The 16,672-nt window shown below is 40.7% G+C and overlaps 1 protein-coding gene across 2 annotated transcripts; it reads left to right on the top strand.

The window, feature by feature from the left end:
• The first annotated feature begins 513 nt into the window (after nucleotides 1–513).
• On the top strand, nucleotides 514–16,147 carry ticrr (TopBP1-interacting, checkpoint, and replication regulator). Of its 2 annotated transcripts, none has more exons than XM_047597345.1 (21): nucleotides 514–1,610; nucleotides 1,772–2,009; nucleotides 2,447–2,679; nucleotides 3,297–3,531; nucleotides 5,998–6,136; nucleotides 6,325–6,452; nucleotides 6,593–6,796; nucleotides 6,995–7,140; nucleotides 7,419–7,519; nucleotides 7,657–7,747; nucleotides 7,890–7,972; nucleotides 8,850–9,080; nucleotides 9,362–9,449; nucleotides 9,586–9,658; nucleotides 11,001–11,132; nucleotides 11,288–11,378; nucleotides 11,462–11,520; nucleotides 11,813–12,081; nucleotides 12,258–14,406; nucleotides 14,678–14,803; nucleotides 15,489–16,147. In XM_047597345.1, exons 1-21 carry the CDS (start codon nucleotides 936–938, stop codon nucleotides 15,608–15,610), a joined length of 5,613 nt encoding a protein of 1,870 aa, XP_047453301.1. In that variant the 5' UTR covers nucleotides 514–935; the 3' UTR covers nucleotides 15,611–16,147. The 2 variants fall into 2 exon arrangements, with proteins under 2 accessions (XP_047453301.1, XP_047453299.1); XM_047597343.1 differs by having other exon boundaries at nucleotides 14,675–14,803.
• Nucleotides 16,148–16,672: the final 525 nt, after the last annotated feature.

Raw genomic sequence — 16,672 nt, 5'->3', positions numbered from 1 at the left:
GTTGTTACAAAAACATAAGCTGTTATACAGCTGCATAGAGTAAGGAATAAAATAAATGATGTAGCATTCGCTGTGGGAGCGGAGTTTAATCAATCTGCTGGAGAATGAGCTCCTCTGCCCCTCTAGTGTTTGCTGTAGTGGATGGGATTATTTATTTGTTCAGGTGGCTTTCTTAGAAGAGATGACCAATACTTGAAAAATTATTTTGAATTTAACCATGTAGGTTTTTACTACTTCTGAACAATAGTATTAAACGGTAGTAGTAAAAACCTATGTATGTGATGGTTCAACTTGCTTTAACTTTTAAAGGAAGCGGCGCCTGCCAATCATCAGTCCTAGCCACTCTCCTGTTGTGTTTTGTTTTGTCCAGATTTGATTGATTGAACTGTTGTCCAATAAACAAATAACGTCAGGGTCTCTTGATCCAACATTTGGACCAATGAGATTACTGTTGTTGAAGGATGTAACCAATCAGAGGAAAGGGGAGGGCTCTCAGCCAAGGAGCGCCAACGGTTAAGGAGACGGCGACAAGAAAATGGCGAAATGTTGAGTTGAGGTGTTTGACTGACATTATATGGACGCTTTAAGTACTTTTATTTGTACGTAAGTACGTTTAAGCGTGCATATTTCGTTAATTATTTACGCTGTTTCTTACCGGAGGCTACTCAGTTGTATTTCTGAAGCTAACCTGTAACTTGTGTTAACTAGCGTTCGTTATGATAGTTAGCTGCTGTTAGCAGAAACATGAAGTTGGCTAACGTTCACTGTAAATGGCGTCTGCGTGCCCACACACAGTGAACAGTCATCTGGACCACTCCAAGCTGGTGGCTGTGGGCTTGGTTACATTTGACCGAGACAGACCCGTTTAAATGGCATATCGCTGAGTTAAGGGCTCCGGAGCCACCGACTGTCACCGAGGACTTGCAGTTAACGGTATGGCTTTACACAACTTGGTTTTTGTTATCGATGTGGATTGTGGAGATTACGATTCAGACGACCCACTGGATGTCAGGAATCATTTCGTCAAACGGGGAATATTACACATTCTTCTGCATTTCGGCTACAAATATGGATTTGATAAAGTGCGGTGGGGTCATAAATTCTTTCAGTCCAAGACTGGTCGTAATGCCAGTCTCATATCAAGAGTGTCCGACTTCAAGGAGCTGCGGCATAAAACATTTGAGGACTTTGAGCAAGAGTTTGAAGCGAAATTTGACGTGAAGGATAAAACGTGTGCTTCTCAACCGAAGCAACAATCCAACCCGTCTGCTTCAGTTCAAAACGCACTAAAGGAAACCCTGCTGGACTTTCAGTGGGACAGACCAGACATCACCTCTCCCACCAAACTGTCCCTGAGGCCCAGGAACGTGACCCGTGGGGTAAAGGCTAGTTTGTCACAGGAAGATGACATTTCAAGCAAAGGGAGGAATGTGGTGTTTATTGTGTCACAGTGTCCTCATTCTGGGACTCAACTTATGGACTACATATGTAGCAGAGCCAAGGACCTCCCAGCAGATGTAACAGATCACATCTTATCCAAGGGACTTCATGATATGCTGGTCCAGCAACAAGTGGTCCTCCACTGGATCGACAGTAGATCTCATATCCAGGTGAGCAAAAATCAACAAGATACCTCCTCAAAGGTTGCACAATTAAGAAATGAACCCAAACTTAAGTCTTTTACTACAAACACTAACCAGTTGTATGAATTTTGGAATAGCTATAAACATCTACCGAGTCCCTTGTAAGCTTTGCCTTTGTTTTATTGCAGGTTATGAGGTATGAGGACAACCTTGGCTCTGACAAGCTGTCTGAGGTCCTAGCTCAGGTCGGTGGCAGAGTAATCCCTGTGGTCACGCTGTTGAACCTCTCCTGCCATCACAAGAAAGACTCAGGAGTCATGAGAGAGGCCTTTGCAGTAAAGTCCAGTATTGGATACATGCTGTCTTCTGAAAGGCTCTACCGCCTGGTTTTTCCTGTCGTAGGTGGTGTTCTGCAGTGGGAGCAAGGTTGGTATGCACAGATAATCTCAGAGTCTTCTTTTGTCAATCTATTTCTCACATTTGTGGAATGACTTTGAGATGTCATGCCACTCAATCAAGCCTTTTCCCTAAAGTTGGACTTAATAGTCATGTTCCATTTTTACTGAGGCTGATCACAACTACCTCTGTAGCAGGCTTTACAACACTTCTAAAATCTAAAATATACATACTCAAAACTAGGTTAACTTTTAATGATGCTTTTTTGTTTCCAAGCAATAATTAAGTCCATGTTTAGCTGTGCCACTAACCATTATGTGTTTTACAAATTCATGTATATGAACTGAACACAATAGAGAAAATGATTCATGGATGTCAGTCAAGCGAAATTTTAAGCACATTAAAAGATGAAAGCTGAAAAAGTCATGCCATATTAATTTGTGTTGTATTATTTGTCACCAAATCAGGTCATGAGATGCAGAGCTGTGGTGTCACGATGGAGCCGGTCTCTCGAAACCAGCGGCTTCTCCCGGAGTCTATTGTAGTGTGTCTCAAAGGAGTGCTGCAGGACTTGGATGCCTCATCACTGGCACAAACCTCATCAGAGTCATGGGTGCTTCAGGGCTCTAATAGCGGTGAACAAGGAGCTGCAGTTTTCCAGCATCTCTTAATGGAACTGTCTTCTCATGCTCTGCACATGGTGAGACATCCAACACAGCAGTTTTATTGTATTCAAGAGATACCCACATATGCATATGTGGGTATTTATTTTTCACACAGTACAGTAAATACTCTCTTGCAGTGTCAATTTCTTTTGTACACATAAGGAGAACATGTGACAATGTGCTTTCTGTTTCAACAAATGTTTGACATAGTAAAGATAAATGTGTGTATTATACATATTTTGGTAATCCAAATTTTTCAGATGCCACCATCAGCTTATCAAAAGCATAAAAATCATCTAACATAGAATACAAGAAGGCAATTTGAAGGACAGACAAACAAATCTAATGTCAATCCATCATCCCATAATAATACATTTGAAATACCTTGAAGTTAATTCATTTTGAAGTGTTTTTAATTTAATGCATGTTTGTAGGGGTGAAACTTTTAACAGTTTGTAGGGATTATAGAGCGGTGAAAGGGCTGTACAGATTTTTCGCTGTGGAAAAGAAAGCTGGTTGGAATATGAACTAGTTTTCAAAAAGCTGCGTCATTTTCAAGTCAAAGATATGTGAGATACTAATCTTCGTTTTCCATGTTTTCTGTATGCATTCATTAATTTTGCCCCTGTTTCATCTTTTGCTTGTTTTCCAGCTAGCTGAGGTTAATATCAATGGGCTGGTGTCCTCAGCAGTCCTCACCCCTCTGTCACATTGTACAGCTCTGCTCACCATTCTCCAGCCTGTTATCATTCAGCCTGACCAGATCTTGAGTACAGAAATCATTGCCCCTGCAACCACTGAAACCTCTGCTGACCTGCCAGATGTAGTGAGCAGTGTTCTGGGAGTTGTGTACGACATCATGGAGGATGATGGTGACAGTGTGAACGGTATGAATTAAAGCCGGATGCTATTTCGGCACACAAAGTGGTATCACTATATATAGAGTTAAATTAGAAAAATTGTCATCTAGAGCATTACGTGATATTTCACCGTCTTCCCCATAGAATTGTTATTAGAAACTTGTCTTAGGTAAGACTTTCCACACCTGGATTCAGACAGTTTATCCTATTCTCTGTGGAAGATCCTCTCAAATTCTTTCAGATTACCGTATTTTCCACACTATAAAGCGCACCGGATTATAAGGCGCACCTTCAATGAATGGCCTATTTTAAAACTTTGTTCATATATAAGCTGCACCGCATTATACGGCGCATAGAATAGACGCTACAGTAGAGGCTGGGGTTACGTTATGCATCCATTAGATGGAACTGCGCTAAAGGGAATGTCAAAAAAACAGTCAGATAGGCCAGTCAAACTTTATTAATAGATTACAAACCAGCGTTCTGACAACTCCGTTCACTCATCTCGCTTTGTTCCCTCGGAAACTCTGTTTAGTCCTCTTTACTTGGCGCAGGTCATCTTGTTGCTTCCTCCACTTCCGCACCATTGATTCGTTAATGTTAAATTCTCTCGCTGCTGCTCTATTCCCGTATTTTACTACGTGACTGATCGCCTTGAGTTTAAACTCTGCGTCGTAAGCGTGTCTCTTAATAGGAGCCATTTTGGGGTCTTTACATAAGCACACAAATGGAAATGAAACGGCACGCCTCGCGCAGTCATATATCCCAGCATGCACCGCGTGCTTCTTCTTCTACGGGGGAAAATGAAGTCGGCGGCTGCTTACCGTAGTTGCGAGACCTGTTGTGGCTCAATATTGGTCCATATATAAGGCGCGCTGTCAGCTTTTGAGAAAATTGGAGGTTTTTAGGTGCGCCTTATAGTGCGGAAAATACGGTAAATGTGTTAAATTGCTTCTTGTTGTGTTTTAGGTTAAGGTTTCTTCACAGATCTGTAGACGAAAACTGAAGTGAATAGTTAGTCCTCCCTTCAGTCGATCAGTTCTGTGATGATGGTCATGCAGGTTTAGATTTGGATGAACCTGCAAATCCTCTAAGAACCAGTTTAATTTTCCACAGGCCAAAGAGCCACCATACAGCCATGCAATTATGTCAATTCATACATCTCCACTTGTCTTCGAATTGTCTTTGAAGCTCTCTCTACTATATTCTAAATTTCTGTCAAGGACAGTGCAGGCACATGGTTCTTCACTTGAAGAAGGGCAGTCACAAAATAATAGCGGGCTTATTGATCATGACAAACAGAGTCATCCCCCTGGCATATGTGGTATTTGGTTCCTGTCCGGCAAAGTGTTGGTGCCACTTTGAAACCAGTTTTCTTGGCCAAGTGGCTGTTGAAACACAATGAAATTAGAAATGAGTTACAACCCTCTGAACTATGTGGCCTATAAGAGGCATCAGAGGCTGTCTAAAAGTCAGTCAGTGTAGTCTTTAATGTATTGTTAAAGTCATGGTCATACTGAAAAAAAAAAACAGGCCTCATGTTGCTTCACTCTGGTGCATGGTCTCTGACTGCATTGATCCTTCCCTCAGTTCTGACCAGTTCCTATTGTGAAGTCCAGTACAGCATCAGCAAGCTTTACCTTAAGGATGGTGTTAAAGAAGTGATTACCCAATAAGTACTAGATATATTCCTTATGGGTGAGTCTAAATAGAGAGTTAAGGAAATGATCTCTTAGCTGAGATGCTGAACTGAGTCATTTAAATTAAATTTGTTTATCTCCAAGTAAGCAGTTATGTGCCTTTCATTCCTCATGCTGGTTCTCCGAGCTCTCCAGTGGGCATGCCTTTTCTACCAAAAAGAACCAAGTGCTAGTTCAGTGCTGGTACCTGGTACCTCCAAAGAGTCGGTTTGCTTTTCGGTGGTTACCTGACTATGTGTAGGTGTGTCAGTGTTGCTGAAAAAGTTTAGTCTAAGTTTAAGTGAGGCATAAGAAAACACAGCCAAAATGAGCTTTTTGCATTTCAAATGTGTTTATTCACACAGAAGTAAAAAAAAAAATAAATAAATAAATAAATTGGCAAAATTTAAAAAATGCTGTAAAAATGTTAACAAAAGTGAAGAAAAGTTTGTTCAGAAGCTGGTCCAGGGTCCGGTCGTAGCTGGCAGCAGCCATCTTTTTTTGTATTTTTTCAAACTCTGGCTTGTGCGATAGGCTTGTCTTAGACTTAGGATGAAGCCCACAGTACCAGATAGCTGGGTCTCCTCAGTAGTCCACTGCTGCTTGTTTTTAGGGTCCATAATTCTTTCTCTTCTCTTTTCTTTTTGATGTGACCTGCTGATTGTAGTTTTAAAAATGACAGTAACATGTGGAGTTTTTAAAAAAGCAAAACTATGGTTTATTTATTACTTGAAGCAGTGGATATTGTTTAATAGTGGCACCCCCTTTTTATTTTCATCATCTGTGTTTTTGTTTACATTTGTTTATTCCTCAGAAAAGCTTAATGATCATCCAGTTCCTGAGTGGGCTCTACAGGAATTCAGCCATAGTCCACTGACAACAAGCACACTGGAGACTTGGTTCCCTCAGTCTGACCAGTCAGGGGTCAGCTCTCATCTAATGGAGTCAATGAGGTACGGCTAGTTCAAATTTCACTATTTTTCTATTCCTATAAAAAATATCATTATTGAAAGTAGGTGTATATAAAGGTTTAATATTATTAAATGAAATCACTGTTTTGTTTTAAAGTGTAGTACAAATAATGAAAGTGTAGTACAAATAATTAAAGACCACATTATGTCATTATTACATTGTTGAACAGGTTGCTGCAGGCAGTGCCAGAGCAGAGAGAAGAGGAGGAGTTGTCTGTCTTGCAGCAGGAACTGATCAGTGGTTTGGCTGAGCTGTACCAGACATCCCAGGACTCAGACAAGAAGAGGGGCAAGAAACGTAAGCAAACTCCATAAAAAGTCACATTTTAAATCTCTGGAAATCACAACTATTCTTTTCTACTTATTTGTTTTGCCTGTGTTGCCATTTACTTAACAGTAGACTTTTTTTTCTTTGTCATTTACTGCCTTGATCAATAGGTGGCGCTCATCGAACACCTGTGAAACAGAAGATGAAGACTATGAGCCGTTCACTGCAGATGCTGAATGTGGCACGCCTTAATGTCAAAGCCCAAAAGAACCAGGCTGAAGCTGAGCAGCTTGGGACTGATGGGAGGCCGCCAGACAAACCAGGAAAGAGACGGTCAAGTGACAGGAACAAATCTGGAAGGACCAGCACCATCAGTTAGTGTCCATTAAGACATACAATACAGCTGCTCAAATATTCACTGTGTATAATATAATCAATTCAGCAAGACAGCAAAAAAAAAATATATATATATATATCTTTTTTTTTTAAATGCACATTAAACTGTTCTTTTTATATTATATCATATTTTATATGCTACGAAATCAAGTAATGCACCCCCTCTCTTTGCCAAGGTTTTACTAGTGAGGCAGAGTTGCTCTCCCATTTGAAGTCCAGTTATGAAAAGGCTCTGGCAGAGAGAGACTTGACTGTCCTGACAGGTGTTCAGCAGCTTCTGTCTGCTGTGAAAACTTTCTTTTCTGCTGAATCAGATCCTGAGGTGAGATACTTGTCCACTCATAATCACTTCCGTTCAGGACATGCATTTTGCTTACACACAGTACATTATGATTTCAGTTGTCCATAAAAAAAAAAGTTATTACTTGATAAATTGTTAAAGCTTGATAGCTTATTGCTTGATCGGAACTATATGTCACATTTGTTATAGGATTGAAATAATATCATGGATAATGTTTGTATTATGAAAGTCAAATGCAGCAATTTGACAGTAAATAATTTGCATGTGACTGCATTTCTGTCTTGTTTTTTGTTTTTTAGGTAAAGACTTCGATGTTTATCCAGCAGCACCTCCTCAAGACGAGCAAATCAATCAGACAACTCTATGGCATGGCTGATGATTCTGATAGCAAAGTCAGAGAGTGAGCGAATTCAAATCCTTCATTGATGAGAAACGAATGCATATGTTCCCCCTCTGCTTGAAAACAGTAACGCAATCTGGTATAAAGTCAGATTTATAATACTTGTCAGTGTCGGTAACGCAGGCTGTCTGATCTAGGTGCCAGCTGCAGGTGGTGTTGAGGCTCGAGTTGTGCAGAATTTCCTTGGAGATGTCTGACTCACTTGATGTCGATCAGGTAGCAGAGGAGGTAAGAGCCATGTTACTTGTCCTTTTTTCTATGGTTCTACTTTGTTTGTTTCATTTTCACGTGCAACTTATGAGCTACAGAATATCTGTGTGTTGTGTTTGTTTTGTTTTTCTTATTGAATTTTTCCTTCTGTATTCTTTAGGCGGCTGAAATGCTCAGGATAATCTCCCTGACAAAAGACCCAGTTTGTCTTGCAAGGTTCCTCCAAGATGATGTCCTTCCAGGGTAAGTGCAGCAAAAACTCTATCTTTATTTTGTATTACCCCTGAGCATCATACAAATGAAGAGGAATCCATGGTTCCCATACTTCGGTTAATGTCTAATAACTCATTATGGATGATCTTCTTCAATCATAGCAAAAGTTATAGGGGGATACACCTTCCAGGGGTTCTCATACAATTGTTAACACTGTGGTGGCCTGTCAGGGTCTAATTTGCTCCACAATGGTCTCATAACAAATCTGAAATAATGTTGCTGATTTCAAACAATGTCGTGGTTGCGCTGTTTTGTCCATGAAACCTCCACATATACCAATTGCTCACCTGTTCTGTTCTGAATCTAACCTGATGAAGAAAATGGCACAGTCAACTCAAATAGCACAAGAAGCTATTTGTGTTGTTCGCTATTAAAAAAATTACCTGATGTTTGTGCTCTTGATTTAAAGATTTACAATTATTTAAAGAGAGTAGATCAAAACCTAAAGGAATCGACTGCAGACATATTTTGAACTAGCCAAACTTTATAAGGGATAGCAAGCAAAGTCAGATTGAAACCCAACTGTATACACTAAATTATATTTATTTGCTGATATGAGAATAAATATAAAAGACTAAGCAATATTTATTTATTATTTAATTTGTAGGCGTCAATGAAAAGGCCACATGTGGAGTTTAAGTTGTAAGAATGTAGAGTGTTCAATTTGTTTCCTGAATTTTTGTGGACTGAAAACAACTAATGCCAGGTTTGGTATTAGTTGGTACTAGCTTAGGGCATCATAGCAATTATGCTGAATGTTAAGATGAAATGCGGATTGTAAAGGAGCCAAATATACTGTATCTGTAATTATAAGAATCTTAAAACAACCTTTCTTGCAACATGGCAGGTTCATGACCTCTGTCCCCAAAGTGCTTGCAGACATCTACCACAGCCTGGGCACACAGCTCCCTGAGGCTTTAGTGGCTGTTCTGCCCATTGACTTCTTCAGCGACGAGTCAATTGCCAAGGACAGCATTTCCCCGTCAGCCTCGTCACCTTCCGTCTCCGTACACAGCTTGGTTTCAGGTGGCAAAGATTGCTTGCAGGACCTGCGAAATCGCTCAGCCAACAAAAGGAGGTGAGGCAAGGCTGTACATTTACTGGAAAGACATGGTTTGAGATTGATGGGTTGACTTTATATACCTACTATTATCAAGACACATAACAATAACTCAGTTGGCCACACGACAAAACAATCGAATCTGTGTCCTATGTATATTCAATTGAATCTTACCAGACAAGTAGTACTGCAGATGAAAGAAACATTTGATACTGTTTTAATGTCTTTGTAATGGATTCATAATTATTGACTCATACTCGTTGATATTGAGATCCATAATTAAATTTTCTTTCCCTTAGGAGCGGGATGTTGACTCGTCATCGCAGTATGACTGAATCCTCACAGAGTCTTCGCCAAATAGAGATAACCAAAAAGTCTGCAAGAGCTGTAAGATGATTCATCGTTTTATTATTATCCTGCTTAAATTACCCTGAGATGTGTTTATTGTAAAATGTTTTAAGTCACACATACAATTAATGTTTATTTTAGCTGTCTAATTCAAATACCCATTTATTTACATTAGTCTAGATCAAAAGTCTGTGTTGCTGTGGAGAAAACTGTTGCAGAACCACAACCACAGAAACAAGAAACACAAGGTATGTCCTGATTTACACCTTACCTGGTCACACGTATCACCACTTGGCTTCTTTAGATTAAAGTTAACATGTGCAGCTTTGCTTTGTCTCTGGAAAAAAATGCTCCTTAAATATAAAGAGTGACTGTTAACAGCTGTTAACAGTTTTACACAGTTTATGACCAAAACATCCTCAAACCCTTCCATTAAAATGGTGACCCTTAATGCATTGTATCACTTGCAGCTTTGTGGCTAATCATAAGAGGGACACTCTTTCAGAGGTCAAGCCACTATACTTTTGTTAATATAAAAGCAAAACTATACACTTATATCTTCCCTTCAAGCTCACATGGGAAAGTTGTTTCATCGCTGACATGTTAGAGGTTGCTTCATCGCTGACATGTTAGAGGTTGCTTCATCGCTGACATGTTAGAGGTTGCTTCATCGCTGACATGTTAGAGGTTGCTTCATCGCTGACATGTTAGAGGTTGTTTCATCGCTGACATGTTAGAGGTTGCTTCATCGCTGACATGTTAGAGGTTGCTTCATCGCTGACATGTTAGAGGTTGCTTCATCGCTGACATGTTAGAGGTTGCTTCATCGCTGACATGTTAGAGGTTGTTTCATCGCTGACATGTTAGAGGTTGTTTCATCGCTGACATGTTAGAGGTTGTTTCATCGCTGACATGTTAGAGGTTGCTTCATCGCTGACATGTTAGAGGTTGCTTCATCGCTGACATGTTAGAGGTTGCTTCATCGCTGACATGTTAGAGGTTGCTTCATCGCTGACATGTTAGAGGTTGTTTCATCGCTGACATGTTAGAGGTTGCTTCATCGCTGACATGTTAGAGGTTGTTTCATCGCTGACATGTTAGAGGTTGCTTCATCGCTGACATGGGAGAAAAGATTGCACTAAAGATTGCTTAGTTTTTTTTTATTATCATCATCCTTGGACAATGGCCGATAAGTGCTGCTGATTTTTCTGAGCTGTTTTTCTCTGTGCTTTTTCTCTCTCCATTTACATTATAAAAATGACACAAGGATATCAAATGTTATGAGTCTGAATTTAACCGAAAACATAACCATTTATTCAAGAGAATATTCAATGCTCTTATGCATACAAAATAAACAGTTAAAAAAGCTAAATCACAAGCATTTCCTCTTTCCAGCTGCATGCCCTCTGCTAGTGGGGGAAAGGTAATGTATGTGCCACACGGGTCCACAGCATCTCCAGTAGCATAGGGCTGCCTGTGGATGCCTCTGTAAATCTTGCTAGGAAAAAAAATGAATGTATCGGCTAATGCCAAAGCCAGATATTGTCCCGGTATACCGGCTGATCTCTAATACCTTGTATTGATCCACAGAAGTGACCAAGGTGAGAAGAAACTTGTTCAACCAAGAGATTATTTCACCCTCAAAGAAAGCCAAACTGCCAAGGAGCCAGTCTGTGTCTGCAGTGGAGGGACTCAAGCGTAAGCGATCTCATGAATCTGAAGGTGAAGGAATACAGTTTTCTAAAAGAATTTATTTATGTGGTACCTTTAATCTACCGGAGTAATCAGATTTCGTTTTTCAGCAGCTTATTGGAAAAACAAACATGCTTGACTGAAAAAAGGCTGTTGTAGTGACTTGGAAATTCTCTTCCTTTCAGAGAGGCACAGGCTTCTCACAAATAAGGTCTGTGAGACACCTGCCCACAAGCAAGTGTCCAGTCGCCTCCTGTACAGGCAGAAAATGGGACGGTATGTGACCATCATTGTGTTAACGTTCCTTATTGATGATTTAGTGAATTAAAGATTTACGTTACTTTGACATGTTTTTGTAGGAGATCGGTCTTTAATGAAGATTGCATTGTGGAAGAATCGCCCGTAAAACCTGGAGAAGGTATTTTACTTATAACCATTTTCACATGAAGTTCACGAGCATGAACAATTTATGATCTGCATCACTGTTTGTATGTACACAATAAAGGTGGTTTTGGAACGGAGAAAAGATTCTGAAGCAACAGGAATCTAGGATAATTAGTGATAAATAGTGTTGAATATAGCTTATGACAACAAACATCACAACCTATTGCCATTTATATTATGCAAATAGTCCTGTTTTCTTTGGACGTAGTGAATATGCACGTGCAATTTTCACCACTACATGAGTTTGTGCTTTGGGTTTTTTTCAGACCTAAGAAGGAGCCCACGAACAAAGAAGTTTGCTCGAAGAAATTCAAACACCTTCTACTCAAGCTCTCAACCTCGTTCCCGTAACCTGGACAAGGCTCTCTCTGCGTCCCAACTTAATCTCAGTATCTCTGAATTGAAGCTGAAATCCGTTCGGTCTCCCATGCGTCTTCTTTTCGGGGCTGCCGATTCCCCCAGTCGTCCTTCTGACCAATCTCGTGCAAACAGGGCCACCAGGTCACGGCTGTTCACAGACTCCAGCGTATTTGAGGTAACTTTTTACTTGCAATCTACACACATCTGTCACAATATTTTCAAATGACAGTTCTGGAAATTGCTGGAAAATGCAAATGGCATGGCATATATTGCCATGCATTTATCAAATTATTTTTGTCCTCCTAATATGCTGTATAATGAGATACATATACCTTCTTTTATCGTTCTTAGAGTCCAAACAAGACACCAACAAAGTCACCTGGGAAACGTGGGAGGGCTCCTACTGGGAACAGGACTCCTAGGACGCCCAGGACGCCTCAAACTCCTAAACTTCCCCAAACGCCACCTTCATCCAGGCATGTTTCCTCTGTTGCAGAGAGCCCTGTAGCAGGCGGCTCATGTGGACGTGGTATGGCTCTCAGGGGCAGTCCTTTCAGATCTCCAGCCTGCAAGTCTCTTGTTGTTGAGACACCTACTAAGCAAAGCCTTGTGATGAGCCCTCTGAAAGGCATTCTCAGGACACCAGTCAAAGCTTTGATTGAGTGCAGCTCCACCTCTGAATTACAACTGAGTAGCCCAACTCCCAGGACTCCCAAGAAAAGTGTCACTTGGTCTCCTTCTCCTCAGAAACGCAGAGTGGTGGAGAGCGCTGCTACTTTTAAAGTACCAGAATCACCCTCTATGGCAACTCGCAGTTCTTTGAGACTGCAGAAAAGCCCCAACAGCCCTGCCACAAGCACAAACACTATAAGACATATTTTCAAGACTCCAGAAAAGACTTGTCAAGTGAACCTAGTGAGGATGCCTGAACAGGTAAATAGGTCCTCAGAAAAACTTCACGTCTGGATGAAAACATCTGGAAAAACTGACACTGAGTGCCCTCAAGAAACACCTCCTTCACAGTCCACACCACCTCTAGACCCCCACAACTCAACTGAATGTAACACTAAAAGTCAAATTAAGATCCCAAGTCCCTCCCACCAAATGACCACTCGCTCTGGAAGAACTCCATGTAAGCCAGTATTTACACCACGACGAGACACTACTGTTTCAGAAGGTTTAGATACTATGGGAACGTCTCCAGCAAAGCCAGTGTTAAGATCAGTGTCTGGTCAAGCTGGTAGGACCACCAGACATAACTTAAGATCCCATTCTAGTGAGAGTTTTGCCTCTAAACTAAACACGGCATCTGTTCACAACAGGGAACTTGTGGAAAAGAACATGCGCTCAGATAAAAAAGAAGAGGAGCAGACTGAAACATCTCATTCCTCTGAAACTGACTCTAGTTGCAACGCGGATTCACAACAGTTTGACTCTTCTCGTGTCAACTTAGAAAGCACAGATGATGATAGCATTGACATTGTCGAGGCAGCAGTTGTGAAGGCCCAGTTTAGTGGAGGCCTTAAGATGAACATTAGCTTTTCAAGGAAGCCTTCAGTGTCTAGTGAAGACTTTCTGTCCAACACAGTCTCTCCTAAACCATCCGTACCATCCCAAGGCTCAACCAGCCGAACGTATGGCTTCCGGAAGACGCCTGACCGCCAACAACGGGAGGCCGCTGCTCGTCTAGGGTACGGAAATGGTTCCCCTCAATTTTCAACGCCAAGAGACCCAGCGAGACGTGGCCGACAAAAAGGCTCAGGTACTCCAAAATCTCTCACCTACCAAGTAGAAATGGAAATGCAGACATCTGGTCTTCCCAGACTCAAAATAAAACGCACTGATTCTATGAATTCAAGTGACTTTGCTTCAGATGGTCCTCAATCAGGTGCTCAAAGCCCTTTAGTAGGTATGAAAGCTCATCTGGAAAGTCCCGTGGCTTTGCTCTCTAAACTCAGAGAGCCTGGTTGCATTTCACCATCTATCTGTGCTCATGCCACCCCTGGGAAGGGTGGAAGTGTCCAGACTTACATTTGCCAGTCCTACACCCCTACACGTCATCCTGCGGAAACAATGTCTCCAGTGGCAATTGCGGACATCATTCCCCTGACTCCTTCCCCTCAGAGTGTAGGGAAAGTGACCCCAGACAACCTCAACAGCTGGCCTCGCAGGAAGAGAGCTCACATTGGAGTGCTTGCAGGCAAAGATCGTGTCCTGAAGGGGGAGCCTCAGCTGGAAGACTTGCTGGAGGAAGCAGAACTTGGAGTTAGCAGGTTACAAGACACTGAGGATACTGATATACCTTCAGATAGCAAAGCTGAAATATTAGCTTTGACTTCCAAACCATCATTTGCAGCTGGAACCCAAGCATCGCCTCTCTCTCCACTGAGAGAAGAAGATTTTTACTGGATGGAAAAACTGCCTCAAAACACTGACACAGATCCTCCCAGAGCTGAGGACGAAGTGATCTGGGCTCCTGAAAGTGGAGACGTCCATTCAGGTAAGTTATAGTTTACACATTATGTGATGCAGTATAGCAAGTTTAAAAACTAGTTCAAAAAATAAACTTGAATTGAATGATATTTTAATATTATGTTGAGAGGATGTTTTGGGGGGGAGCAAGTAAATAATTTGTCATTGAATTTTTTAAAAGATATTTTAAAACTGAATATAGCTCAGATGTTTTTCAATACAGGTTTGATAAAGACACAAAAAAATAGGGGTGATTTTAAGTCGGTTATTCTCGTCTGTTTTGTATATTTTGTCAGTAGCAACTCCTCCCAGCACAAAGAAAAGAAAGCCGGTCACAGCCAGTGGTATTTTGGCCCTCACTCAGTCTCCACTGCTGTTCAAGGGCAAAACAGGTTCTGCTAGTAAAAGAAAACAACATTTCCAAGGTAAGTTGTTTGTTGTTCATTTATAAGTTGTCCTTTTATTAATGGAGCTGTCTGTGAGCTACATGTTTAAACCTGAAATGTGAAATGCTGGATCTTAAGTGCTCAATTGTTTACTTATTTTATTGTCCTTTAAGGCTACAGTTAGATCCCAGCACATTTCCAAGTCTCTTTTTCAGCCACTAATCATCCAGATTATTAATTAGTCAATACAGTACACGACCTTGACCGTCACCAGACTTTTAGCTCCATACTCAACCACTCATCCATTCCACTCTTCTAATCTTGGTCTTCACACCTTCCCTCCACAAACTATAAAGCCGACATTTGCCCTTAACATGTGGAACCATGTGTTTTAAAGCCCCTTTAAAGATTCCCTCATTTATAAAAGCCTTTTCTAACACGCTCATGTCCGGATCATATCTGGTTCATTATGTTACCTTGCCCTGGGTTGAGAGTTTATGACACGTTTTATAGTTTGAACTCATTCCTTCTATCTTTTATTTGTACTTTGATTCTCATTTATTGCATTTTATCAATTGTCTGGGAATTTTATGTAAAGTACTTTGGAACTGTGTGAAAGTGCTATGTAAATAAAGTAAAGTATGACACAGATAAATACAACAAACTTATCAATGCTCTTAATGAAAGCTAACTTGCCTTTCATACTATTTACTCCATGTTGTAGATGAATCGGCATCAGGGAGGAGGACGGAGGAAGTGGATGGAGTTGAGCCGTCTCCCTACAGCCAGCCAATCAAACGCCAGAACACTGGAAGGACCTACAGCAGGAAGAGACTAATTCAATGAGCAGCAAAAACACTGCCCTTCATGTGTTTTACTCTGAAGTTGTCAGCCTTTTGATGGTATATCTGAAAGACGTCTTTCAGCCCCTTGAAAGGTTTTGTAGATGAATAAATGTCCCTTTCACTGCTCTGACAATGCAGCTGACCTTGACATTTTCTACTCCAACTGGTGCCTTTGTTTTCATCTGGACATTTTAAGATTATCGCTTGGTTAAAACCTGAACTGACATTAATGCAGTTCTGGCCAGATATTAAGAATTATCTACAGTTACTGTTAATTGTTTTATCATTTAAAATGTGCCGTATTTCCTGCTTTGGCTCTTTATGCAGCTAAAACCTTAGAAAATGGTAATGTGAGTCAAATCAGCTATTTTACAATCAAGTCTGAGCCTTAACTTGTTGATGTAAATATTATTGGTGTGTATTTATTAGTTTGTTCTTGTCATGAATTTGTTTTTAATGGAAAAACCTAATGGTTGATTTTTATAAATATTCTATGTTGCCAAAGTCTTGTAAATAAATATCCATTTTCTTAATCATTTGAAAGTGTTTAATGCTTTATGAATCTAGCAGGGAGAGTAAATATTGACTGAACGTGTGTGACGTGCGTCATTTCAGTTTTATCAGCTGCCTGCATCCTTCTTATCTTTGCTCTGTAAACACAAAAATTCTGGGTCAGTGTTCGAAAGCTGTAACTTTTCAGTTGGCAGTTTTAAGTTGTAGCGTCTGATCAGAATTGAGCGTTATTTTAATTTATTTGGTGAATATCAAATGTGTTCAGATGAAACTAGTTCTAAAACCCCTTGACTGGTGGGATCAGAGCTCCATTAGTTATCAGTTGGTTGCTGTAGACTGAGGTGAGGACACACCTCTCAGGTGTGCTGTGTTTGTGTTAGTGTTCATAGTCAAACACACCGAGCGTTCGCGCTCTGCCACCTTGCTCCTGAAATGACCTTTGATTTTGGCACATTCGGTGCCACCGATGAATGTTCATTCCTGCAGATTTTATTCTTCAGCTTAGTTTTAAAGACTTGTTAATGTGCCCGCTGCCTCAGCGACAGTGTTG

The sequence above is a fragment of the Mugil cephalus genome, chromosome 10, assembly GCF_022458985.1.
Source record: "Mugil cephalus isolate CIBA_MC_2020 chromosome 10, CIBA_Mcephalus_1.1, whole genome shotgun sequence".
In the NCBI taxonomy this organism is placed as follows: Eukaryota; Metazoa; Chordata; class Actinopteri; order Mugiliformes; family Mugilidae; genus Mugil; species Mugil cephalus.
Note: the sequence above shows the minus strand (reverse complement) of the source record. Positions and strands in the feature narration are given on the sequence as shown.

Excerpts from the sequence above, each read along its gene's own strand:
- ticrr (XM_047597343.1), top strand. The coding sequence starts at position 936 with ATGGCTTTACACAACTTGGTTTTTGTTATCGATGTGGATTGTGGAGAT. Across the intron at positions 6,797-6,994 it reads TGGAAGGACCAGCACCATCA|GTTTTACTAGTGAGGCAGAG; the intron begins GTTAGTGTCCAT and ends CTCTTTGCCAAG. Across the intron at positions 12,082-12,257 it reads CAGACTCCAGCGTATTTGAG|AGTCCAAACAAGACACCAAC; the intron begins GTAACTTTTTAC and ends TATCGTTCTTAG.